We start from the raw sequence: 26,729 nt of genomic DNA, 5'->3' as shown, positions 1-26,729 counted from the left end.
CTCCAGTACAGACAGAAGTCAGACAGCCCAGAGGGAGGCCACCGAGCAGAGGGTGAGTGACCCACCAGGCTCAGGCCCCAGATGCGGTCAGCTGTATCCCACACAGCATGGAGCTCAGGGGTTCACACTTGACTGGGGTTTAGCTGAATGACTTTTCACTTCACCCTTTCTCACGGCTGCTAGAGGAGGAACACCCACCTCATCCTGGATACCACATTTGTTCCATCCGGTTCAATCCTAGGTTTATCCCCAGACTCCCAGTTCTCAAGGGGCCCAACGTATAAAATAAGGCCCTAGACTTGTGTCACCCAAGGGGTGCTTCTACCTCAGAGGCCTGGAATCTGAACCTGTGTGGATGGAAACCCCCAAATAAACACATGAGTAACAGAAGGTCTTTGGGAGAGGCAGCTGTAAATACAAGGAATTTTATTTTTTTTTTTTGCTGACATAGTATGAGGCAAAACAAAATTGACACCATACAAAATAACTTTATAAAATATCATTCACATCATATTTTATCAGATTTACAGCATTCTGTGCATGTTAAAGGTTATGTAAGGTGAAAAAAACACTATGCCAAACTTTTTAGTATTAGTTTATATACACACAATAAGAAACAAAACAAATAACTGTTAGGTTTTCCATGGATTTATTGCAAAAATAGTGCAAACTACTTAACCTAGTAAGCTGTAAAACAAACTCGAAAGGACCCAGCTAAGCTTAAACACCACCATAGATGCTCAGTGTCTCAGCCTTTAGCTTTCTTCACCAGTTTAGTCTTTGTCAATTAAGACCACTCCCCGTCTGTTCAGTTTAGGGTGAGTGCTGGGAACACAGAAGTGTCGAGACCGGCTCTTCAGAGCCCGGATGGACGCGGCTGCTTAGCGCCAGCAACACCTTTAGGGTCATGCTACTTTACTCAATGGCGAGTTTGTGAGGTCTGTGTTGAAAACATTAAGATGCCATGATGTTTAAGTCTGACCTTAGAAGTAAGTCATCCAACCTCTTGGTGATATGGAGAAAAGTAAGAAAGCAGCATGAACAGAAAGGATTAGAAACATTATTGTCTGCTTATAAACATGGTATCCTTTTTCTCAGGTGTATTTGGGTAAAGTATTAATCTCCTGGTGGGCAACCTTTGAACCAGATATTGCAGTAAGTTAAAAAAAAAAAAAAAAGGATACTGTAGATACTGTAACCCTACAAGAGTAACTTTAAGATCTCTTCAACAGCCTGTTGGGGTCCAAAAAGCATATATCTAAACAAAAAAATAAGAGCAGAACAAAATGCTACATATACAAGCTAAAGAAACAAAATGCAGCATATTCAGGTTCTTTTTCTTGAGGTACCTATATAAATTTAATCACCTGCCCCAAAGTACTCTTGTTAGGTAAAAAACAAAATGCTTACTGATGAGCCAATTGTAGGGCATTTATTATTATTGAGAAAGTGCAACAACGCTGATCTTTACATGCAGCATACTAAAGGATGATTTACTCTTTACAAAATATAGCTTACGTATTGACCTGATGGAAGTTTAAAAATTAAAAAACATTTAACTAGAATCATCCCAATTTTTTTGAGATCCTGCAGCAAAAAGCCTCCCAAATCAACCTTCAGAGTTTTGCCACTAAGGAATGTTGGTTCTCTTGTAAAATTCAGAGATCTCTTTAAAATAGTAAAACTATATACTACAGGAAAGATCCCTAATTTTTATTTCTTATTGGTATAAAATCAAATTCTTAAGACTCCAAAATATTGTGTTACCTCCAAAGAATTAAAAAAGATTGCCATAGTAGGAAAAGTCTAGACTTGTAAACTGCCAAATATAAAAGCATGGAAAGTCATCGATCTCCTATCTTATTTTCTCACCTGCCAGAAAGCTTTCCTAACTCACAGAAATCCTGGGGTGCTGCACAGCACCCCTGCTCCCCTCCCCCACAGCCAAGGGCTCTCCCTTCCTCGGTCGATGGCTATCAGCACCCCCACCAGGAGGTCGGGAGAGACTCAGTCGACAACAGTCCATCCGTTGCTTATGAAATGAACTTATAAAATACGCCCAGGGCGGGGGTGGGGGCCTGCGCGATGAGAGAAGCAAGGACAAGAGTGTGTGAGTTGTTTTGGCCGCCCCTTCATTGGCACAGAAAATGAAGTGATAGCTACAAATATATGCATAGAAGAGTCTGAAATTTGCTTGTAAAACGTCATATTTGCTCTTGGGCATAATTTTTTTCTTGTCACAAGAGGGCAGTTGGGATTCCAATATGTGTTAGTAGTTAGCTGGGGTGATCTCTCAGATTCCATGGCCAATTGGGCTTTTTCTCCCCATGCACAATATAAAATATTTAATTTCATACTGATTTTTTCAATGTATTAGGATTAAACACGAAAGGCACAAAATAAATAAAAATATTATTAAATAAACGGAAATTATGTTTTCAAGCTTTGTGTGGAGTTATATATTTCACTGTTTTGTTACTTTTTCCAATTTAGTTTGACAGGCTTAGTAAATAGCACCCAACTGTTTAACTGAGGTAGATCCACATTGTAAAGAAAGCTGGGTCCCCTCCATTTTATGTCTAAATTTAAGATGCTTTTACAAAAACAAAAACCCATTTAATCGTAAGCAGAAACAATGACAGGTGGCACTACCTGAAGAAAGCTTAGAACATGAGCAGGTCTGCAAAGATTTATACCCAAATCATACTCTCCATCAGCCATAAAAACATCTCAAACTGGAGGGAAAAAAAAAAAAAAAAATCAAACATTTAAAAATAACCCTGACAAAGTCTCAAGACTTTCAGAACAGGTCTTTGACTGACTGCCACAGAAATGCACAATGGTCCATTTTCATCAAGCAATGGCAGCAGCCAGACCAGAGAGCGAGCGAGCGCTGTATCAGTGAAAGTTTCCCTTTGTAACTCCGGAGAAAAGACTTGCTGAATTAAGATATAGCATCTTGATCTGAACAGTTTAAACTCATTCTGCCTAGTATTTTTGCATACTCTGAAACCTACAAATTTAATATCTGATTAAGGCTTAATTTAAAGTGGCGTTACCACCTAGCATCATGCAAGCATGGAACATCCTCAAAACACACAGAATGGTATTAAACTAAAAGACAAGGACAGGAAGCCTCAGAATCGTATTTAGCAGGTATTATAATTTCATATTTAATTTTACAATTCATGTAGCAAATGAAAAGTTATACAGAGGCCAATGCATATAAACACTAGTTTATACAGGAACTGTCCATTTACACAACAGCACTGCACGGTCTCTACACCAAGCACAGACACTGCCACGTGGACCCACCGCACAGGCAACCGCGTCCGCAGACGGCACACACAGTACCACCTGGAATGAGGCCCTTTAGCTGCTCAGCTTCTTAGAAAACAGTAAACTTTACATGGTCATAATACATTTTGATTCAAAATGTCTTTCTAAAATTTTTTTTTTTTTTTTTTTTGCATGGGGGGAAATTAAGGGGAAAGATCTACCTATGGAACTTTTGAATTCATTTTTGTTTTTTTCAATTATTTTATAAAAATAAAATAAAACTAGAAAAGTTGATAAAACTCAGGGTCAAAAACCCCTCAATACATACTAGGTAAGCAATCTAAAGTGTACCAGAGGTAAGAAAAAATCTGGATTTAGACACTACATTCTTATGTTTAATGAGTAATTAGCCACTTTGCTGCACAGAAACTCACAATTATTCCCTTAAAACTCTTTAAAAAGTAAAAACTCATTTGCCTCTATAATTACAAAACATGAGTTGATATCTTGAACAACTACATTTAAAATCCACGATCAAACTCAGGAGGCAACTTTCAGTTAGTGCTAAACTGCAGACTTCCCAGGATTCTAGTCACATGTGTATCCGGCTTTGAAGAGGAACCCAAAGTCATTGCTGTCCAGCCCCCATGCCGGCTGGCGCCTTTGCCTTTCAGGAGGGAGAGTGAGGGGAGAGGGAAGGACCAAGAATGGCCACCAAGAAGGCCTTTTAAGTTTAAATAACATTGGGTCATTTCCCCTACTTAAAACCATCCACTGACAGAGAAGGGTGGCTTTTAACTGGACCATCAGCCAAGAAATCTGCTCAACTCAATACCTGGCTTGGAAAAGTCAGAGCCAAAACCTACATCTTCGAGGCGGCAGAGCCTGAGTCCTGCATGCACAGCTCCAGGTGACACCACTCCCCCACGTTACAAACCACCACAATGAGTGCTCCGGCACCCGGCCTCCGAGTCTTCACACGCATTTCACAAAGACACAATGCCAGCTCCAGTTCCTTCCTGAAAACAGTCTCGTTCCGTTAACACTCAACATTCTCGACGAGTGACTGTGAGAGCAAAACCCCCAGGTTGGCTGGCGGTCACGGTCAGCGCCTGACTGACAGAGAGGTGCTGTGGACAGATGTGCTCAGGGCCTGGAAGGAGCCCCCAGCCAGAACCCAGTGGTTCCTGCACGGGGCCGTCCGTGGGAGCCAAGGAGCAGAAGCAGCTTCTAGGGCAGAGGGCCAGCTTCCTTCCAACAACGCAGCCTGATGCAATTCCGAAAGGACCCCGAGGACTGGACGCGAAAGGCACAGAGGCTGAGATGGGGTCTCCAGAACGTGCTCCACTTGGCACCACCAGAGGCCAGGGAGGCCTGGGCACCACCTGCCTGCTGGGCGAGGGGCTGCCCTCACCCACACCTAGGGTTGTTGCCAGCATCTCTGGAGCCCAGAGGAACCCAGCGCTCCCTACACGCACCCAGTTCTGTCAAGTCGATCCTGGGATCGACTCCCAGGTCTGAGGACCTTGAAGATTCCAGAAGTACTGAATGAGGTTGGCCTGAACACGAACGAAGTTCCCAGAGACACATGGGGAGGGGGGTAGTCAGTATTTGGTGTTTTAGCTTTAACTCTGAACTACTCACATCCAAGGAAGTTGTAACTAGAAAGTTGTAACTAGTTCCAAGCAAGTTGTAACTAGCCTCCTCTGACTGTCTGAAGGTGAGGACTCAACCCTCAGTCACACCACCAGGGCCATCTAAGGTCTAACACACTGCATTTCTCACATCAACCAGTAAGACAGAAACATGTGAACAAAAGCACCAATAATCTCCTTCAGTTCCCTCATCTTTAGTGACCTTTCATGAGCGCAAAAGTGGTGAGGAGGGAGCAGACCCATGCTGGGACCCCAGGGGGCCACTGGAAAACCCTGCCTGCGATTCTGGCTGCAAACCGAGTCACTGAAGAGCCCAGCAACCACTGGGCTAAAGTGGGTCAGTGGACGCGGCGGGCACCCCCATAGGCACCCCCCACGCCCATGCCCCTTGGGGTGGTCTGCCTGTAGGACAGCGCGACTGCAGAACTGCACATTCTTAAGACTGCAAAGGGCACTTGGCGCTCTGGGAATTATAGCACAGCATGTGGCGTTAAAGGCAAGGGCTTCCTCCTAATGGTGCCCCTGGAACCTCTCTGGGGCAAAGTCAAGGTTGAGGTGCATCCAGAGGAGCTCGGAGCCGCCCCCTCCCACCCAGACGCCTGTCCCTCCAGACTTAGGAGCAAATGCTCACCTTCTGAAGATGAGAACACGAGGAACCTAAAGAAAAGATGCAAAGGAGCAGAGGGTGAGCCTGATAATCCCACAGCAGCGTGTGGGCACAGCACATTTCTGACGGCAAAGTGGTAAATCACACGGGATGTCAAGCTCTCCCAGGCCAGCCGCCCCGCAGGGGGCGTCCGGTCCGGGGCACCGGCAGCGGGAACCGCCGCCCATTCAGGATGCTGCTGCCCTGGCCCCTGTGCTCCTCTCAACAAACGGCCTTGGATTTGAACAGAACATTTTGCTTTTGAACCTTGGCTCATTTTAAAGTATGGAGTGACAGCACTCAAGGGTTCCCAAGTCAGAGGTCACTGACACCTGCACTGCATTTTGAAACCATGCAGCTACTGTAAAAGAACTATTTGCACGAGAGTTGGTGTTTAAGCACCTTTGTGATTTTATAGAGTGTACAAAAAGGGAGAAGAGAGAAGGAGCCACTTTCAACCCATTCATAAATAAAGCAGGAAAGAAAAAGTGCTTCCTTACATCAGATAGGACAGGGAAATGCCAGGACAGTGGGTCCCTTCCAGGTCCCACCGTCCACGGCCCTGCACCCGAGGGCGACGCAGAAGGGCCCTCTCGCTTCCTTCCTGCCGGCCACCGAGAGTCCCAGCACGTCGGAGCCGGGCAGCCCTGAGGAGTCCCTGGTCCACCCGGACAGCCGGGTGCGGGGAGGGGACTGCCCGGGGGTCACAGTATGGCACGCAATGTTCAAGCCAGAACTGAACAGAGAGGTGTTCACGATTCTGTTTTTTCAGGCAACATTTTGGCTATTTTCAGTGTGGACAGCTAAGCTTAAAAGCAAACATGAACCTGTTAAGAATTCAGAGGTAGCCTTTATCTGCGTTAATTTACTTATTTTTATACTAAAAGGTACTTATGAGAAACCACCTTCTGTAGTGATATGGCTAAGCCAATACATTCACTTTAGACAACAAAATGGCAAAACATCCAAAAAAAAGCGTTAAATGAGGGCACCGAGATGGCGTCAACGTGACGGGAACACACACTCAGGTGACTGGCTGCGTGGGTGTGAAAGCTCCTCTGTGTGTCTGCTACTGGGGAGCCCGCCCACAAGTAGAATCACATGCTGGGCTAGAGCCCACACTTCTCACCTGGCCAACGCACGAGGCCTGGAGGAACGGACAGCACTGGGGTCCAGGTCTGCCTGGCATCTACAGATTAAGCCACAGATGACAGTTCTGACACAACAGCGACCTCATGGCTTTCAAATGACGGCTGACCAAAGAGAAGCAAGGGGACTGTGACTCGCTAATAACATTGGCCGTTCAGACACTTCCTCTCCAAGCTGTCAAATGCTGGATGGAGGTAGAAGCAAATGCTTTAGGGAGTCATGGCAAATAACAAGGAATTAAACAGACCAGAAGTATTCAAGGGATTTACAACTAATCCTCTTAGAATTAAATCTTCAGACCGCAAGGAGGGAGCACACTCTCCTTCCGATAGACCACAAACTTCCTTCCAGAAAAAGACGGCGAAGAGGCTAACTTGTCCTTCATGAATGGTCAACACGTATGTGCGCACACACACACACACACACACACACACACGCACACAAAGACACGGCTGCAGAGGGGGCAGGGCAGCGGGCAGCCCACACAGCTCTAACACGTAACACTGGAAAACATGGCAGAGTCACTGAACAAAGCAACGCGTTGTCTCACACCATTTCTGCTATCCTAAGTCTATTTACAATCATTTCAAACAAGTACAGCAGATGCAAAGTTGGACATAATAAAAAGGAAGCTGTCAAAAAATCAGTGCAATTATTTTGAGTTGAAAATTTTCCTTACAAAAAGTCAGCATGTGTGTGTAACACGGACAGCCCTATTACATAGTCACACGTGCACGGTGTCTACACTGAGAAACGTCACTGCAGCCGCGACTGCTGGCACGGCAGCTGGAGAGAATAGTCTTGGTTGCTTTGGGGGAGGGCTTTAAATATAAATAAGGTATCTGCATTCTGAAAGTGAGGTGTATGAGCACTGAGGAAGTTTCTATTTATTTGTACATTCCTTTTCTCATGAGCGTGAGAGATGAGTTAGAGGTCACAGGGAAATTCTATGGCTTGTCCGGGCCACTGGGATTGTCCACTGTCTGGATTATGTCAGCTTCTAAAGCTCCTCCTAATGGAACTGCCTTAGGTGTAGGAAAATGCCCATGAAAAAATCCTTTGAACTGTCCAACAGATCAAAGTCCCACTCAAGGATTCCGTCAGATCCCGAGGGACGGCTCCATGAAGCAAGCCGAGCGCTTGCCTGGCACCGAGCGGCCGAGAGAAGCCGCCCCGGCCTCCAGAGGCCTCCTCGAGGCAGTCTGGTCTCCCCGCTGCAGGACGCTTGGCTGGCCTACCCTTAACGTATTGTATCAAATATATAATCTGCCTGAAAAACTGCCTTGTAAAAATAAAATTTAAATCACCCTGCAGATCAATGCAAAATTACACCGCTGCATATATAAGAAAAACAATTCATCCAGAAAAATTACATTTGTGGCTTTCAAAAATAAATCATCCAGCAAACTCGAAGGTAAACATCAGGTAATTTATAAAAGTTAGGGGAAATAATTTCTATCATATTCACCAGGTACCACATGCACGGGAATATCCATTATCAGGCAAATCAAACCAGAGCAGAAAGGAAAAAAAAAATAAATAGCAACATTTGCATTTAACAACAATAACAGTAACGTACAATATATATCAATACCCACCCCCCACAACCCTGCTGTAGTAACTGAACTTGAATTGTCTCTTTTAAGGAGCACACGCTGGGGTAAACATCAGTCACAGCACTGACTGCGGCCAACTTCACACAGCACACAGAGATCACTCGACCTCTGACCAGGCCCTCCCGGGGAAGGCCACAAAGTGGCCAGGGATGTCTCGTGGTTCCAGGGTGCAAACACCCATGCACGGAGTGTGAGAATGCTACCGAAAAGCAACACAATCTTGAAAAGAAGAGGCAGACCCTAAAATGTAGTATCAAGTGTATCTGTGAAGACTTTTTAAAACAGAAAACCAAAACCCAAACAATCCCTTTCTAAAGGTACAGGTATGCCCAGTTTTTACAAAATCTATCTGAACCGGGGACATCTGAGCTTATCAAAGGAAGTACACCAGCAGCAGGATGGCATCTCAGCAGGGCCAGAGGGCTCTCCTCATGGCGACCCACATCGCTCCCTGGGTTTCTTTCATCACTTAGCAATCAGGGCGAGAGCCCCTCGAACAGACTAGGAAGTGGTGAAGGGAGGGGACTACATTAACTTTTCTTCAGGTGAATGTTACCAAATACATTAGGAAGAGTACCAGGATAAGAATCTAATTCAGACACCTCTTCTAAAGAGATGAGATAAATCCCAGTTTTCCTTGCAAATGAATCCAGATTTCTACATCACAATTTTCACATTCAGTCTGCTTAAAGCAAGGCACACCTTCCTTAACAGTGGGGTGGGGCAAAGCCAGCGAGCGGACACCTCTGCAACCTGCACGGACCTCAGGAAACCCTTCAAACATGGGCGGAGCCCGGAGGTGCCCGGAGCCCCTCTCGGGGCGGCCTCGAGGTCACTCTGGGTTGGGTGGGCATGACCTGCTCAGGCAGGCAGGGGCCCCTCTCGGCTTCCATGTGAGCAGGGCTTGAACTCACTCTACTGTACTCTGAGGTTTCACGCTGACTCAGAACTTATCTTAATAATGGGAGGATTGGTAGGAATTTGGGGAAACAGTTCTTTACCTGAGAAACTGTAACTACAGCCATTTGAATTCTGAGCCATCAGACATGCACCAAGGTATATAGCTACCCCAGCTGGAGACGTCTGGTTTACGAATGCTCTTTAGTAAAAACTTCATAAAACAAGCCTAGGGCTGTAAAAAGTACCCTTCTCAAAGTACTTTGGCCCTCTAGAAAGAAAACTTTTCTTCAAAATGATTTTTTTTTTTTAAGAATTTAGGTCTCATTTTCTGCCAGCCTGTAGTGTTCCCCAAAGCATTAGCTCAGGAAGACGTCTTCCTGCACTGCCAGAAGGGGTGCCTGGGGGAGCTTCCTCTCCAGAAGGTTCTAGATCAGAAGTTCTCAGACTCCAGGCAGCCCAAGCCCCTAGCTGATGGTGACAAACTCAATGCCCAGCCACCCGCCCTGGAGGCTCTGACTCGGCAGCGAGCGCGGGAAACTGAGGTTTTTTTTTACCACCGCCGCCCCGACCTCCCGAGATCCTGTTGCAAGTGGTAAAACATACCTTGGAGAGACACAGTTCTACATGATACTGAACATGGCTGAAAACTAACCTCATTGAAGACTTTAAAAATATTTTAGTGAAAAGATACCCTCCTTTGCTTGAATGCTCCCAGTAATTTAAGTCAAGAGTGTACTTTACTGGTGTCCCTCGGAATAGGAGAAAGTGCCACTTGATAATAAAATGACAGGGAATTGCAACATTTCTTTAAGCAGAGGCTTCTGTCATTTAAAAAGAAAAAAAAAAGATACAGCAAGAAGAGACTAATGCCATTAATAAGACACCCACATGTGCACACACGTGTGCGTTCACGCACACACACACACACCACTCTGAGCTATACTGATACAAATAGTCATCCCTTTGTCGCTGCCCCCAAAATCCAGGCCAAGCGTCCCCCACGGCGTGTCCCCACCCCTCCTGGCCCCTCAGAGCCCCTGCACAAGACGGAGGCAGGCGCTCAGCCCAGCAGGAGACACCCCAGCGCCAGAGGTCAGTGTCAGGCCTGGATGGACGGGGCCATCGCAGGGCCCGAGGAAACCTATAGACAGGACGCAGCGCTAGGGGAAGGCTCGTCTCCTTGGACTCTGTACTGATCGTGGATTTGGTTTCTGTGACAGCTGCCTGCGAGGACAGAAAGCCAACTTAGCGCAGCGGAGCTCGTCGAGCCGCCCACAACACTACTCTTAGTGCGACGGCTCTCGATTGGCGAAACCACGTCTGGGGCCAGGACGCAAATCCTAGCAGAAGGGCCTGCCTCTCCCGCCACCCCCGGAGGGCAGCGCTCCTGCGCAGACCACTGGCCTCGCGTCCGGCAGAGGGCCACCGCCAACAGCCTTCTCTAGTTTCAGTGCATAGATCCTATGACGCTTGGCTAACAAACCACACCCAGAGAGGTGCACGCTGCTGCACGGACTCGTTCCGGGAGTGGAAGGACACATACATTCCATTTGTGCTTAATCGGCTGAGTGACACACGGGGGGGGGGAGGGGGAGGGGGTGGGGGAGGGGAAGCGACTGCTGGGAGCACACCCAGGCCCCCGGAGGGTCCAGGCTGGGCACTCAGCACTCAGGGGCGGGCCGCGGGCACTCAGAGTCAACCGCATACTCCTGCACTTCAGCACTGAGAACCACAAGGGGTGGTCAGGGCTCCAGAACTCTCTTGATATGCTGAACAGATCACAAGAAGCACCCCGTAGTCAATAAAATGAAAAACAGCATCTATCTACCACATTAATACTGCAAACCAGATATATATATTTTTTCTCTTACATTAAAGACATAACAGTGAAAAAGGATTGTACTGTATTTATCACCACAGACCCGTATTCTTTAGAAACTTTGGAAAATAAATGTCACAGTCCTATAGGACAGCTCTTATGATTAGACTGTCGGCATGTTGTCTTTTTTCTTTTTTTAAATAATTTTTTTATTAAAATGGCACTTGTCTGCCAATCTCTCTGGACCTGTAAATGTTATAAACACACACGGCCCATCTTCTGCCACCGCGCCCTCCTTCGAGCTGAGCGGAAGGCGGCCGGTGGCAGAATGAGAGACCCCGGGCGTCTCGCCTGGCCCCTGCCCTTGGGTCCCGGACAGCTGGTGGGAGCCAGATCAGGAGCACGCCGGCATCATTCTGAAATAAACTTTAGTGACAACGTCAGAATGTTCAAGGCTTTAAAACCACAACGTGTTTTGTGTTGCTTTCACTCTTGTAGAATGTTCACAGCTAGTTTGAGCCCATCAATTTCATAGAGAATCATGTGTTAAAAATAAGTAAATTGAATGACCAAATAAATTAAAAATGTTTTAAAGCCCTGAGTTCATAGACTGGTTTTAGGAGATTTTTAGGAAACACGGGACTCTATTTCAATAAGCAGCTTATAAGATTTTGGCAAACCATATTTCCTACGACAATGGGGGTCTCATACAGGTCTGCAGTTCAAAATCCAAGTTTGAAATCTGGGACGGAAGGCATTCTGGAAAATGGAGAATCTACTAAAATGGATGACGTGTCATGTTTGATGCTGGCTGTCATGGAAGGGCTGGGCATTTGTTGGTCTGAGTGTAGCTGGTCTCATGTGAATCCTACTCGGTACACAGTTGGAAACACTGAACATGTCAAGCAAAGTACATGGTGCGCAGCGTGTCCTGGTGGACCTGCACCGCCTTCGCCAGCGCTTGATGGTCTCGTCCGTTACTCTGCCCAGAGGTATGGCTTCCTTCAGCACTGCGGGGGTGGGGGGTAGAGAGAGAGAGAGAAAGTGCAGCCTTTAATGCATCACGAGGCAGCACACTGATAGCTAAGTGAGGACCACACACCAGCCCTCTGGCAAGACGGCCACACAGCTAGCGAGTGGCGGCGAAGATGCTGGCTTTTGGGTGTCTGCGTAACAATCGGCTCCAGCCACTGGGGACCCCGTGTCCCACTCTGGAAAAGCAGCTGCCGAAGCCTGTTGCGGAAACGAGCCTGGCAGGAGAGGCATGCCACCCACCTGTCGTGCTCCTTGTCCACCAGGTGGTACCTGGCCCGGAAGGCCACCAGGTGAGCGTAGTATGCCGGCGCCGGGATGGACACAGAGCGTGTGCAGCGCACGTAGGTGTGACACAGCTGGTAGGTGAGGATCTGCAGCTCGTCGGAAGAGAAGCGATTGTCATCCCAGAGCACGTGGTAGTGCGAGGGCCTGCTTGTTCCCTGAAAGCAGGTCAGAGGGTGAGAGGCAGACACGGACCAGAGAGGCCAGGACTCACCTGCCCAGGTGTGCTGAGAAGCCGTGCTTCCGCCCGCAGCGCAAGCGTCACGGAGGACGCACGGTGACGAGAAGAGGTTTCTATTACTTACAGTGTATCATCAAATGACCGCCTACTGGTAAAATACAGACCACACACATATTCACTTGTGCACAGGAAATCATAGGAAAGACAAAAATACAGAAGAAGCTGTTCTGAGGACAATATTTGTATACCTTAGGTTCTCTACGATGTTTCATTTATAGAGACAAGAAAAAAATCTCTAATAAGTTATACATTATTGCCTTTTAAATAGGAGTTTGATCATGTATTTATTTTGTGCAGTGTGTGTAGTCTGGAAACATTTGAAACTGAAGGAGGTAGGCTGGTCACCTACCCCCTTCCTCCCCCGCAAAGTGGGGGTGCCCGAGGGCCGCTGCCCTGCCTGGCAGGGCACCCATGGCCGGTCAGCAGGGGGAAGGGCTTTCTCCGGCTGCCACATGACCCAGCCGGCTGGTCCTTCCTGACGCCCCCACTCGGGTGCTGCTGCCTCCACCGTCTGTGCTGAGGCTCCCAGAGCTAGTGGGAGTCAGGCCTGCTTGTCCTCTGAGGAGCCACAGTCTGCACCCACTTTTAACCCGGGGTGGTCACGGGGCCCACGGGCAGCGGGGCATCAGCGTCAGAGGCTGTGCTGAGGACAGGGCGGGGCTGGGCCCCAGAGGCTCGTCCTGTCACAGAATTGTCTCAGAAGTGAGATCCCCTCAGTGGAGACGGCCTGCGCAGGAAAGCAAGGGGGAAGGCTGGTTGCAACCGAACTGGAGGCCGTGGAGGGCCGGAGAACCACCCGGAGGCGGAAGGCCAGGAAAGAGATGGTGATGGACACCGGGTGGCCGGTATGGGCGAGGTGCCCGCCGGACATGGAAGCTGCCACAGGAAACACCACGGGAGTCTCCGCATTCTCTGAGCCACACTCCTCTTCCTCCTTTTCAACAACGCTTTAAAGATGTACAACCCACTCAGCCTTCGGCTGTGCCCACAGGCTGCAGGCTGGACGCACCCACGGCCAGTTGGCCATGCCCTGTTCCAGGGCCTTGGCAGTGTGTGGTTCCCATGGAATGTCCAAAGTACGGAGTCCACAGTGATCCTCCAAGTTTAGATCAGATCCCTCAGGAGGGGACTTCAGCCCTTCCTCCAGGAGCCCCCCTCCCACAGGGCACAGCCTCGCATCGGGGTGGCACAGTGCTGACAGCAGGCATGGCCGCACAGGGCACCGCTCCCCCAGGATGGCTCCTGGCAGGCTGCGGGTCTCTTAACTGGGAGGGACAAGGCATGCCCATGTGGCCCTGCTGTTCACCTGTGAGGTGGGCATGCGAGGCCGACCCCACCCCTCAGTTAGTCCCCTGACCCCCGAGTGCTCGCCGAGCCCTGGCACACAGGGACGCCCCTGGTCCCGTCGAGCCTGCCAGGCCTTTGCCCTCGCCACCGGACCTCATCTCTCCTGCCCCCTGATAGCACCACATGGTGCTGAGCCCCCACGGTCCAGTGATCACCCGCCGGCCTCCCCTCAGGACTGCCGGAGCCCCAGGCTCACTGCTGACCACCACGTCCCCAGTGCCCACTCGAGTGCCTGGCACATGGCCTGTGCTCTGCAAGCGTTTGCTGAATGCATGCATGACGTCTCAGACACACTGAGACTGTCCACCCCCTGTCCTCACCTGGATGCCAGCATGACTACACAGGTAGAAGTCAAACTCAGTTGGGTGGGTGATTTTCGTGTCCACGGTTGTGCCTGCTGGAATGTTTCCGCTTTTCCCAACCTTGAGCAACACAAGAGCCCATTAGATGCGGCTGGGGACGGCAAAGTGATGCAAGCAAGCAAACAAGACTCAGCCACACTGTCGTCTATTCCTAAGGCCTTAAGCTGGACTATGCATTTGCTCAGGACTATAGCTCAACATTCAGAAAATGAAGATCATGGCATCTGGTCCCATCACTTCATGGGAAATAGATGGGGAAACAATGGAAACAGTTAAGAGACTTTATTTTGGGGGGCTCCAAAATCACTGCAGATGGTGACTGAAGCCATGTAATTAAAAGACACTTGCTCCTTGGAAGAAAAGCTATGACCAACCTAGACAGCATATTAAAAAGCAGAGACATCACATACAAGAGAAAATCGCCCGTATAACCCCTGTGTACCTTCTGCAAGCACTTGCTGAATGTGTGCACGATGCCTCAGAGACACGTGAAAAAGAAAGGAAATATCTGAGAAGAGTGCCTACCTCTGCACCCCCTTCAATGCTGCAGTCTCAAATCTAGACTTCACTACTCCCACACAAGCTCTCACTTTTTGTTACATATTTGAGCCTCCATTAGCATTATACTGTGTTACTTTGCACATTTAAAACCTGTATACATGTATCCTATGCATTTTGCTACTTGCTGTGTTTGTTCCACATTGCAATTTTGAGAAACAGTCATTTGGCAGATAATGTTTATTACTGTTTTGTTTTTTTACTACTTTTCATTGGTATGTAAATGCCAGTATATAAACACACCACAAACTCTTCTGTTAGCAGGCAGATTTGTTACTATTATAAACAACACTGCCAGCATATTCTTACACATGTCCCCCTGAATGCTAGCATGTGGGTTTCTCCAGGGTAGATCTCTAGAACTGCCAAACTGTGCTCCAAGTTGGCTATCTGTCTCCACTCCTGTCCAAAGGGCAGGAGAATCCTCGGCCTAACGATGCACTGACCTTGTGCTGAGTGCTGTGTGTCAGATCAGCCACCCTCCCAGCACTCTCACGAGGCAGTCCAGGCAGAGGCGCTGACAGCTTGTGGTCAAGCAGCCGGAAGCTGCAGGGATGGACTGGAGCCAGGGTTTCTGGCTCCAGACCCTGTGCTCCTCACCATAGCACCCACATCCTGGACAACGTTTGGTGATTTTATCAGGCTAACCTCCTAATGTGAATCCCCCAGACTTTTTCTGTCCTCTGAAATTCTTTCTAGAAGATTATTCTCTGAAGGTTTATTAAAACTTGCCTATAAAAACCTCTGGACGAACTTCATCAAATAAGCCAAGTAGTTTCTCTTTTTTCCCCAGCCTGTGCCACACATTAAGATGGTTTACTCGTGACGCCTTGGTACAGTTTGCCCGTAAAACTCTCTGAGCCCGATGCCTTTGGGATGATGACTGGGACTGTCCTCCTCAGCTGATTCTGGTAACTGAAGTCGTTCTACAACTGAGTATTTGCATCTGTTTCTCCTGTTTTCCAACGTACTATCATGAAGCTGTTATCCAGTATGATTCAAATAACACCCCCTCTCTGCTCCCAACATCATCACAAGTATTCTCTCTTTTGTTCAGTCTTGATTGGTTTATATAATCTTCAGCGCAGTATGCCTCACTTGTGTTAATCTGTGCTATGGGCGATTCATTTTCTAGTTCACTATTTTCTATTTCGAGAAAGTGGGGTGCAGGAAAAAGCTGACTTTGATCCCCCTGACTCCTGGCAAGAGAGGTCTGCAGGCTGAGGTGGCAGGGGGGCTGCACACACCAGCTCCTCAGCTGTGCCTCGACCCCTGGGGCTGACATCCTTCCTGCGGATTCAGACTTACTGATGGCTGTCTTTCTAGTTTTACAACACAGCAGCTGTGTCTATACTCTCACCCATAAGTGCTGCGTTAGCTGCACTGCACAGGGTTTGATATGAAATTCTCCTTTTCGTTCATTTCTGATCATTTCACAATTGATTATTCTCTTCACCTTTTTAGTGCATGTGCTCCTTATAATCAATTGAAAAATTTAAGCTTTCTTATGCTTTTTTCTACTACGGATTTAAAACTGTGTAACGGAAAATGTGGTTTGTAGAAGGGTGAGGTCTGGCCATCTTCTGAGACCGCCTGAGGCCAGCTCGTGCTTCAGCTCTGGGCGTGAGCTCGGCCACCACAGGCAGGGCTCTGTCTGCCCCAGCTTGTTTCCTCCACTCTTCCCATTTTGAGTCTTTACTAACTTGTACCTCTCTCACTTTCTGACAGTGGTCTGTTAACACAGACCTCTCTAGTGGTGTGTTTGTCAATTTCTCGCTGAAATTCTGCCCGTTGAGCTTCACCTTTTAACCTTTACATATTTTTAGGCCATGGCATGAGATCCATCCGCGCTTAGAGCAGTCGTATCTTCTCAGGAGACCATCCGTCCCTTTTCCTCACCACTAACTCTCAATTTGCATTATGTCTTTCATTTAGGCCAGAAGCATGTTCAGCACTGTGGTGCCAGGTGGCCTCAGGGGACTGCTCCACGTGGACACCAACCCCCAGTGTCCAGCCCTGCTGTAGGCAGTCTGACCTAATGTCCCTCCCTTCCGGGAGGTCTTTTATCTTATGCAGCTACTTGGACACCATGCAGCTTTAGGACAATGTGTCTAGGTGTGGATTTACTTTTATTCTCCTGTTAGGAATAGGAACAGTGTTTTAATCTAAGGAATCCTATCTCTCCCCAGCTGTGGACAATTCTCAGCAGTCGCATCTTTAAGTCTCGAGCCTCCTGCTCGCACACGGTTCTTACTCTGGAGAAGCCAGGTAGCGTAAGGGAGTCTGGATGCTCCTCCAGACTAGATCCCTGGAGAGGTCCCAGGCCCCCTTCCAGGAGCACCCCAGCTGCCCTGAGGGCTCCCACTTCCCCACATCCTACCTCATCCTTTACGCCACGCTGTCTAGGACCACAGCTGCTCACCCCAGCTGCCCTGAGGGCTCCCACCTCCCCACATCCTACCTCATCCTTTACGCCACGCTGTCTAGGACCACAGCTGCTCACTGGCTCTGCAGCTTCACCTTTGGTCATTTCTATATGGGATAAAAGTCACCCCCCTAGACGCATCCCAACCTGTGGGGTTTATAGGTTCCAACTGTTCCCCAAGCTGAGGAGAACCGTGCTCCAGTGCCTGTGGCCGGTCCCCACGAGCCCGGGACGCCCGTGTCACCAGGCCCTCGGTGCGGCAGGCTGGATGGGGGGCCCGGGGACGCTCACCCGCTCGTTCTTGTCGGTGCAGAAGAGCCGCGTGTGGTGTCTCTTCTGGACCACGATGAACGTGATGCCTGGCTGGTAGTCCTTCTCTAGCTTAATGCACGCCTCACGGATGGCCAGTAACTCGTGGTGCAGAACCTGAGGAAAGGAAGCAGGACATGCTTGAGGACTGCTACGTTTCGGGGCCTCTTGTTACCTTAAAATGACTCCCTTTATCACATGTACGTTTGATACATATTTAAGTCTTATAGCTCCACTAGCTTGCTGTTAGCTGTTGTGATTCTGTCTCTTTGAGCCTGTTTCTTCACTTCTATCATGGAGCAAATGGCTCCCAGGTTTCGTGGTTAAATGGCTTAGGTTAGATAATGCATAAACAAGCAGAGCATGGTGTCTGGAATGTTCTAAGTGCTACCATCCACAGTGGACTTGAAGGCATGATGGGAAACACACACACAAACCAATCAATCCAACAACTTATTTCTGGATTGGAGAGAATCTACTTAAAGACACACAAGCAAACAAACTCTACTAGCCTAGGTGCTGAGCCGAGTCCAAAACCCAGCTCCACCACTAAGCAAGCCTGTGGCTATCAAAGCCACAAAACCTGTCTGATCCCCAGTTTCCTCAGGTTTAAAATCGGAGTTTTTCCCCACAGTCAGTTTCTCACATCAGGAAGCTTCCATAAGCCTCTTATCCTTCATCAGAGGGCAGGCAGAATGAAAACCACAATCATGAAAAACTAACTGAACTGATCACATGGACCACAGCCTTGTCTACCTCAATGAAACTATGAGCCATGCCGTGTGGGGCCACCCAAGCTGGACAGGTCATGGTGAAGAGTTCTGACAGAATGCGGTCCACTGCAGAAGGGAATGGCAAACCACTTCAGTATTCTTGCTTTGAGAACCCCATGAACAGTATGAAAAGGTAAAAAGATAGGACACTGAAAGATTACCTCCCCAGGTTGGTAGGTGCCCAATATGCTACTGGAGATCAGTGGAGAAATAACTCCAGAAAGAATGAAGAGACAGAGCCAAAGCAGAACAATACCCAGTTGTGGATGTGCTGCTGATGGAAGTAAAGTCCGATGCTGTAAAGAACAATATTGCATAGGAACCTGGAATGTTAGGTCCATGAATCAAGGCACATTGGAAGTGATCAAACAGGAGATGGCAAGAATGAACGTCGACATTCTAGGAATCAGCGAACTAAGATGGGCTGGAATGGGCGAATTTAACTCAGATGACCATTATATCTACTACTGTGGGCAAGAACCCCTTAGCAGAAATGGAGTAGCCCTCATAGTCAACAAGAGAGTCCAAAATGCAGTACTCGGATGTACTCTCAAAAATGACACAATGATTTCTGTTCGTTTCCAAGGCAAATCATTCAACATCACAGTAATCCAAGTCTATGCCCCAATCATGAATGTTGAAGAAGCTGAAATTGAACAGTTATGAGATGACCTACAAGATCTTTGAGAACTAACACCAAAAAAAGATGTCCTTTTCGTCACAGGGGACTGGAATGCAAAAGTAGGAAGTCAAGATATACCTAGAGTAATAGGCAACTTTTGCCTTGGAGTACAAAATGAAGCAGGGCAAAGGCTAACAGAGTTTTGCCAAGAGAATGCTCTGGTCATACTAAATACCCTCTTCCAACAAACAAGAGACAACTCTACGCATGGACATCACCAGATGGTCAATACCAAAATCAGACTGATTATATTCTTTGCAGCTGAAGATGGAGAAGCTCTATTAAGTCAGCAAAAACAAGACCAGGAGCTGACTGTGGCTCAGATCATGAACTCCTTATTGCCAAATTCAGACTTAAATTGAAGAAAGTAGGGAAAACCACCAGACCATTCAGGTATGACCTAAATCAGTGGAAGTGATAAATAGATTCAAGGGATTAGATCTGATAAGAGTGCCTGAAGAACGATGGATGGAAGTTCGTGACATTGTACAGGAGGCCGTGATCAACACCACCCCCAAGAAAAAGAAATGCAAAAAGGCAAAATGGCTGTCTGAGGAGGCCTTACAAATAGCTAGGAGTAGAAGATAAGTTAAAGGCAAAGGAGAAAAGGAAAGATGTACCCTTCTGAATGCAGAGTTCCAAAGAATAGAGAAAAGAGATAAGAAAGCCTTCCTCAGCGATCAATGCAAAGAAATAGAGGAAAACAACAGAATGGAAAAGACTAGAGATCTCTTCAAGAAAATTAGAGATACCAAGGGAACACTTCATGCAAAGATTGGCACAATAAAGAATAGAAATGGTATGGACCTAGCAGAAGCAGAAGATACTAAGAAGAGGTGTCAAGAATACACAGAAGAACTGTACAAAAAAGATCTTCATGACCCAGATAACCACAATGGTATGATCACTCACCTAGAGCCAGACATCCTGGAGTGCAAAGTCAAGTGGGCCTTAGGAAGCATCACTACGAACAAAGCTAGTGGAGGTGACAGAATTCCAGCTGAGCTATTTCAAATCCTAAAAGATGATGCTGTGAAAGTGCTGGATTCAATATGACAGCAAATTTGGAAAACTCGGCAGTGGCCACAGGACTGGAAAAGGTCAGTTTTCATTCCAATCCCAAAGAAAGGCAATACTAAAGAATGTTCAACTGCACAATTGCATTCACCTCACACACTAGCAAAGTAATGCTCAAACTTCTCCAAGCCAGGCTTCAGCGATACATGAATCGTGAACTTCCAGATGTTCAAGCTGGTTTTAGAAAAGGCAGAGGAACCAGAGATCAAATTGCCAGTATCTGCTGGATCATCGAAAAAGCAAGAGAGTTCCAGAAAAACATCTATTTCTGCTTTATTGACTATACCAAAGCCTTTGACTATGTGGATCACAATAAACTGTGGAAAATTCTGAAAGAGATGGGAATACCAGACCACCTGACCTGTCTCCTGAGTAATCTGTATGCAGGTCAGGAACCAACAGTTAGAACTGCACATGGAACAATAGACTGGTTCCAAATAGGAAAAGGAATATGTCAAGGCTGTATATTGTCACCCTGCTTATTTAACTTATAATGCAGAGTACATCATGAGAAACGCTGGGCTGGATGAAGCACAAGCTGGAATCAAGATTTCCGGGAGAAATATCAATAACCTCAGATATGCAGATGACACCATGCTTTTGGCAGAAACCAAAGAGGAACTGAAGGGCCTCTTGATGAAAGTGAAAGAAGAGAGTGAAAAAGCTGGCTTAAGACTCAACATTCAAATATCAAATATCATGGCTTCCAGTCCCATCACTTCATGGCGGAGAGAAGGGGAAACAATGGAAACAGTGACAAACTTTATTTTGGGGGCTCCAAAATCACTGCACATGGTGACTGCAGCCATGAAATTAAAAGATGCTTGCTCCTTAGAAGAAAAGCTATGACCAACCTAGGCAGCATATTAAAAAGCAGAGCTGTTACTTTGCCAACAAAGATCTGTCTAGTCAAAGCTATGGTTTTTCCAGTAGTCATGTATGGATGTGAGCGTTGGACCATAAAGAAAGCTGAGTGCCGAAGAATTGATGCTTTTGAACTGTGGTGCTGAAGAAGACTCTTGAGAGTCCCTTGGACTGCAAGGAGAACCAACAAGTCAATCCTAAAAAGAAATCAGGCCTGAATATCCATTGGAAGGACTGATGCTGAAGCTCCAATACTTTGGCCACCTGATGCGAAGAACTGACTCATTGGAAAAGACCCTAATGCTGGGAAAGGTTGAATGCAGGAGGAGAAGGGGATGACAGAGGGTGAGATGGTTGGATGGCATCACTGACTTGATGGACATCAGTTTGAGCAAGCTCAGGGAGTTGGTGATGGACAGGGAAGCCTGGTGTGCTGCAATCCATGGGGTTGCAGAGAGTCAGACGTGACTCATTGACTGAAATGAACTGAAAATAGAAGCATTCCCACCTTGAAACCTGCTGTGATGCCTACCATCCTCTGAGTAGCACCAGGGGTTAGGGTACAAGGATACTGGCCCCTGTCTCTCCTCTCCCCTCCCCTGAAGAGTTGGCCCCCAGAACGAGTCCCCCAGCCCAGACTCCCCACAGCCTAGGAGGCAAAGCGTGGAGCCGGAACAGGCCCTGTCTGGTGCGTGCTGAACCGAACCTGCTGGACTGGCCTCGCTCGACTCTGGCCCCTGCCCCCGCCTCTCCTCCCCTCCTGCCGCAGGGTCCTGACCACCCCGCACCCCCCACACCTACCACACAGTGACCAGATAAACCTGGGGGCAGAACAGAAATGCGAGACGCCTTCCTGCAGAGGGACGGAGAGCAGGGCGGAGGAAGCGCGGTGGCGCCCACCTGCTGGAACTGCCCCTCGGAGACGCCGTCGCGGTAGAAGATGATGCGGGTGGGCTTGAAGCGCGTGGACTTGTAGAACTGGATGAGCAGCTCGCGCACCATGGCCGCCAGGTCCTGGATGATCTCCTGCCGGTGCTGCTGCACGCGCACGGTGGCACAGTAGCGGTTTGGGTGGGCGTCCATGCTGCCCACGACCTGCGGGCAGTGGGGTCAGCAGGTGCCGAGGGCCCGTCACGGGCAAGCCCACCACCTTTACGTGGCGTCTGTGTGTAAGGCCCTGGGGTATGTGAATGCGTCCCCAAGAATGTAAGTTTGCCCAAGGGACCTAATAAAAAACTCACGACTGTTCAGAACCCCTCTTCTGCTTGTATCGGATGGGGCTGAATTACATCAGCTCAGAGGTGGCCCCTGGAGAGCCTGACAGCGTGCAAAACTCTACTAAGCACGTTGTTTTCCCCAAGCCAGGTGCACAGCCACACACGACACCCTAAGACTCCCAGCACCAGCAGTGAGGAGTGTCCCTCAGGAACGCCGGCCTGAAAGCAGTTGCCTGCAGGTGCCAACCAGCGGGACCCAGTCAGCGTGCTGGGCACAGGGCTGCACTGGGCCGAGCCACTGCGCTTTCATCGCTAATCAATCACAGAGATGCTGGGCAGGCAGGAACACACATGGACAGAGGGACGTGGGAAGCGATACTCACGGCAGCAATGGACGGCTTCTTCCCGTCCCCGGCGGGGGGGTGAGTGACATCTGCCCCCAGAAAGATGACGGGCTGCTGGAACACCGGAGGCCTGCGGGGGAAGCGAGTGTCAGGGGCCGCGGCTCGGGGACGCCACCCGGACCTCTCAGGACACGGGCACCAGCGCTACTCTGGGGCTCTGCTTGTAAAGACTCCTCATCTCTCTGGCACAGACAGAGAACACCTTGTGGGGACAAAGAGGCTCAGGGTGAGACCTGCTTCAGAGCGACCCGGAGCGGGAGAGGCTGCAGGAGGTGTACACTGCACCAGGGTGGTCAGGTGTGGACGGCCGCTGAGGCCGGGCCCAGGGACAGGAGGGTTCTCCTCGGGGAGATGACTGAATGTTTCCAAGATAATCGCGTCCATAGAGTCCACGGTCTGCAGCCAACCTTGGACCTGCGGCCACACTGCAGGGCGCCTGGCAGCCGCATTGCTCTCTACCCAACACCCCAATGTCTCCAGACATAGCCACATATTCTCGGGGGATGAATGTGTCCCAGTAGGGAAGCAAGGAGCTAGGCTGTTCTCCCAGGGTCTTCTAAATGCTGGCCACACTCCAGCAGTCACCTCCCCAAAGAGGCGGTGTTGGGGGCCTGGTTCTCCAACAGCTGGCGGGTCCCAGCCTCACCGGCTGTGCGACCGGGAGCCTTCTTGATGCCTCATCCTTCTCTCCTCCCGGACTCACGTGCTGCCCAGGTGCCCTGTGCTGAGCCCCCCAGGTACCCACTGCTCTTCCTCTTGCCCTCCCCCTCCTCTGACGGGTCCCGGGTGCACCCACACACGCAGTTCTGACTCACACCTTGAACCGGCACAACCACACCAGCCACTGGACAGTCCACTCTGCCCCCGGCTCCCCGGCTCGCCTTGTGGCAGAGCTCTGGGATTAGCTGAGCCCGTCTCCTGCCTCCAGACGGGGCCTTGTGCTGCCATGGCAACAGGACTGCTCTCTGCAAGGTCACCTGCAACCTGCACACGTCCCCCAGCCCTGTGGCCGAGAGCCTCACACCTTGTCACACCTGGCTGGTCGGTGCCATGTGGCGGCCACGCACGGGCTCCCCTTCCCTCCACGACCTTCCAACCCTGAACCCCGCAGGGCCCAGGCTTGGCCGTCCTTCCTGTCTACACTGCACCCTGCGGTGCTCTCCAGCCCAGAAGCTCTAATACCACCCGCACGTGAGGGGCCCTGAACAAAGCTCTCCAGCACAGGCTCCCCCCAACCCGCCCCTGCACCCCTGCCTCAGCTGGCGTCACCTCATCGCTCCCACAGCCCAGGGTGGGCCAATCTAGACTCCTCTTCCACTCACGGCTCTGGGCGCCCCCGGCCTAGCTCCCACCAGCAGCTCTCCTGGGACAATGCCGGCGGGCCAGAGCTGGGGTCGCCTTTCAGAACAAGGTCAGCGGGGCTACACCTGCACTTGTGAGCCTGCCCCCACGGCTGTGTTCCCCTGGAGCGAGTGCCAGGCCCCCACAGGCTCGCCCCTCAGTCTCTGAGCAGAATGACCGCCACGTTCCCAGCAGGCAGGCTGCCCCAAGGCCCTTGCACGGCCTGCACCCTCTGGAGCAGGCTGCTCCCGGTGTCCACACAGCCCTGCCCCCAGTGCCCAGTCTGCACCGTGTCACCTCCCCCGTGAGGCCCTCACGCTCTGAGCCCCCTTCCACTGTATCACGGCTGCTCAGCTCCCAGTGCCCGGCCCTGGCCTGGGGCCAACAGCGCCACCTCCTGCTCTGGAAGCCCCCTGTCCTGGAGCTGACCGTCGGGCACCTGGGGCGCTGGTGTGGCCCTCCTGTCTACATGGCACTGGCCACACAGCTGCCATACCTCACGTGCGGGACCCACCTCTGGATGGGGTTAGAAAGCCCTTCTCCTTGGGCTGGCACCGGTCCTCAGGGGACCTGGACCCCGAGACCAGGAGCAGCCAAGACCCTCGTCCTACTCACTTCCTGCGCCTGCCAAGCCCGGGACAGCGCTCAGCATAGCTGAGCAGAGCCGCCTCGGCACCGCCCTGCCCAGGGCGTCACCACAGGTGCCCCATGCATGGCAGAGGACCGGCCTCACCTCCCCTGCGGCAGCAGGATGTTGTTCACGCCGCCCAGTTTGACGTTGATTTTCAGACAGAGGTTGGACAGGGTCTGCGGCGTGGTCCTCTGCACGTTCTTCATCTGCACACACTGCGTGGCCATGCCCAGCACCGTGTCTCCCACACGCTTGACCTCGGCTGCCGAGAGAACGGGGTGCTCAGCACGGCTCCCTGGCGCTCCTCTGCCCACCCCGCGCGCCTGCCGCACACGCGGCCAAGCCTGGACCCAACTCTGCGCCAGCTGCAGGGCGTCCCCCATTGGCTCAGGGAGGCCCGCTCTCAGTCAGGGGCGTTTCTGCAACTTCTCCAGGCTGACAGGGCAGTGTGCACAGGGCCAGGTTGGAACCCAGGCACTCGAAACAGCAAGCAAATGCTCGAGTAGTTAAAAATATAAACCTGTGAATCCTCAGTCCCTGGCCATAGAAACTTGATGCCAAAGCGCTCTCCAGGCCTACACCCCGCTCCATTCTGGGTTCTCTTGTGAAGCGAGTGGGCAACTGCTCCCTAGACAGGCCAGCAGAGACGGGAGACCCTGCGAGAAGAGTCACCTGGGCTTCCTCCCGCTCCTGGATGCAGAGCCCATAGGAGACGGGAAGCCAGTCAGTGAGTCAACCGCGCCTCTCTTGCCTCTGCCCTGTGGTGCCCACACACCTCCTGCACAGGGCCTCCGGTTCCCACCGGGCTTCCAGCAGACGTCTGCACATGCACCCACTTCCCCGTCTCACCATCGCTTGTCTACACCCGGGAGCTTTCCCCACCAGCGCCTGGGACTCCATCCCAGGGCTTGGAAACTCTGAGCCAGGTGGAAGTGCAACCGGCCTTCTGGCAGAAAGGACTCTGATCAAATCCCAGAGGATTCTGAGATGGCACGGCTCACAAGAGGACTGCCCCTTCCCCCCCGAGGGGATTACTGCGTGCACATCACGTGACCATTTCTCATCCAGTCGAAGTCTGTGTCGGCAGCAGACAAGGTAACCGCACGCCTGCCGCATCCCGCACCCCCTCGGGATGCCCATCTCGGGGAACCGGGGCCTCAGATAACACTGCCAAGGTGACCCTGGGCACATGTGTGGCCACAATCAGACACCACCTGGTCTCGCTCAGACACAGGCTCCTCCTGGGTGTGGCGGAGGCCTCACCACGCATCCGTAGGGCCGGGGCTGGGGCGGCACCAAGACCTACCATAAACGGGGGTCTTCCCCGGCAGGATGACCACCACCAGCTGCAGGCCAGCGTACGTGTTTTTCAAGTGCCGGAACATGGGCTCCACACTGTCCGCCCCCTGGGCATATTTACAGAAGCATGGCTGGCCCTGGATGGGCATGCCCGCGTCTCTCGAGATCTTTCTGAGCTGCTCCGTGAAGGACCTGGAGGAGCAGGGTCGTTACATGAAGAAGAACCCAGAATGCCAATGATCCAGACCCACCAGAGGCCCCAAGAAAGGGCAGTGTTAACAGATCCAGACCCCAAGCCATTTTCACTGAGCTCTGAGTCCCTGCTGAAGCCCGAGATGTGGCTGTTTCAACAAGACAACGCACAGAGGCTGCCCATGTGCTCAGCACACAGGTGCCTGAAAAGTCACGATGTAACAGGAGATGCCACATCGTGGCCCCGCCACCCCCACCAGCTGTGACCCTCCCAGGCAGCGACAGGGCTGTTCTTTCACAGTCGGGCACAAACAGCTGCCGCCCACTTGCCCGCAGACGCCGAGCACTGTCAGGGCAAGGAGAGCCATGAACTGACTATCCCTTTGGATTCCCCTGGTTTATCCCATGCACAGAGCTTGGACTCGGATGACATGGTCATGGGAGCAAACAAGACAGCCCACAGTTAAGAGTAGCACCAGCAGCTGCGCCCGTTACAGGCGGGGCTGGGGAGACAGATCCACAGCTTCTATTTTAAGTGCAGGGATAGAAACATCCCAGCCTTTTACAATGAAGCAAGGATATGCCAACCCACCCCAGCCAGTTAGCACCCAACCTCTGTTAGTGCA

At 50.4% G+C, this 26,729-nt stretch overlaps 1 protein-coding gene across 2 annotated transcripts in view; it reads right to left on the bottom strand.

Annotated features, from left to right (window-relative positions):
* Positions 1-392: 392 nt before the first annotated feature.
* The window catches only part of AGO2 (argonaute RISC catalytic component 2), a 93,707-nt gene continuing 67,370 nt past the window's right edge, over positions 393-26,729 (bottom strand). For both annotated transcript variants that reach the window (XM_070382717.1, XM_005910394.3), the window contains exons 12-19: positions 25,919-26,103; positions 24,715-24,874; positions 22,620-22,710; positions 21,920-22,114; positions 17,606-17,740; positions 14,290-14,391; positions 12,340-12,539; positions 393-12,074 (exon numbers count right to left, since the gene is read on the bottom strand). In XM_070382717.1, the coding sequence (XP_070238818.1) occupies positions 11,966-12,074; positions 12,340-12,539; positions 14,290-14,391; positions 17,606-17,740; positions 21,920-22,114; positions 22,620-22,710; positions 24,715-24,874; positions 25,919-26,103 (1,177 nt within the window). In that variant the 3' untranslated portion in view covers positions 393-11,965. The remainder of the gene's footprint in view (positions 12,075-12,339; positions 12,540-14,289; positions 14,392-17,605; positions 17,741-21,919; positions 22,115-22,619; positions 22,711-24,714; positions 24,875-25,918; positions 26,104-26,729) is intronic.

The sequence above is a fragment of the Bos mutus genome, chromosome 14 (genome assembly GCF_027580195.1).
Source record: "Bos mutus isolate GX-2022 chromosome 14, NWIPB_WYAK_1.1, whole genome shotgun sequence".
Taxonomy (NCBI): domain Eukaryota; kingdom Metazoa; phylum Chordata; class Mammalia; order Artiodactyla; family Bovidae; genus Bos; species Bos mutus.
Note: the sequence above shows the minus strand (reverse complement) of the source record. Positions and strands in the feature narration are given on the sequence as shown.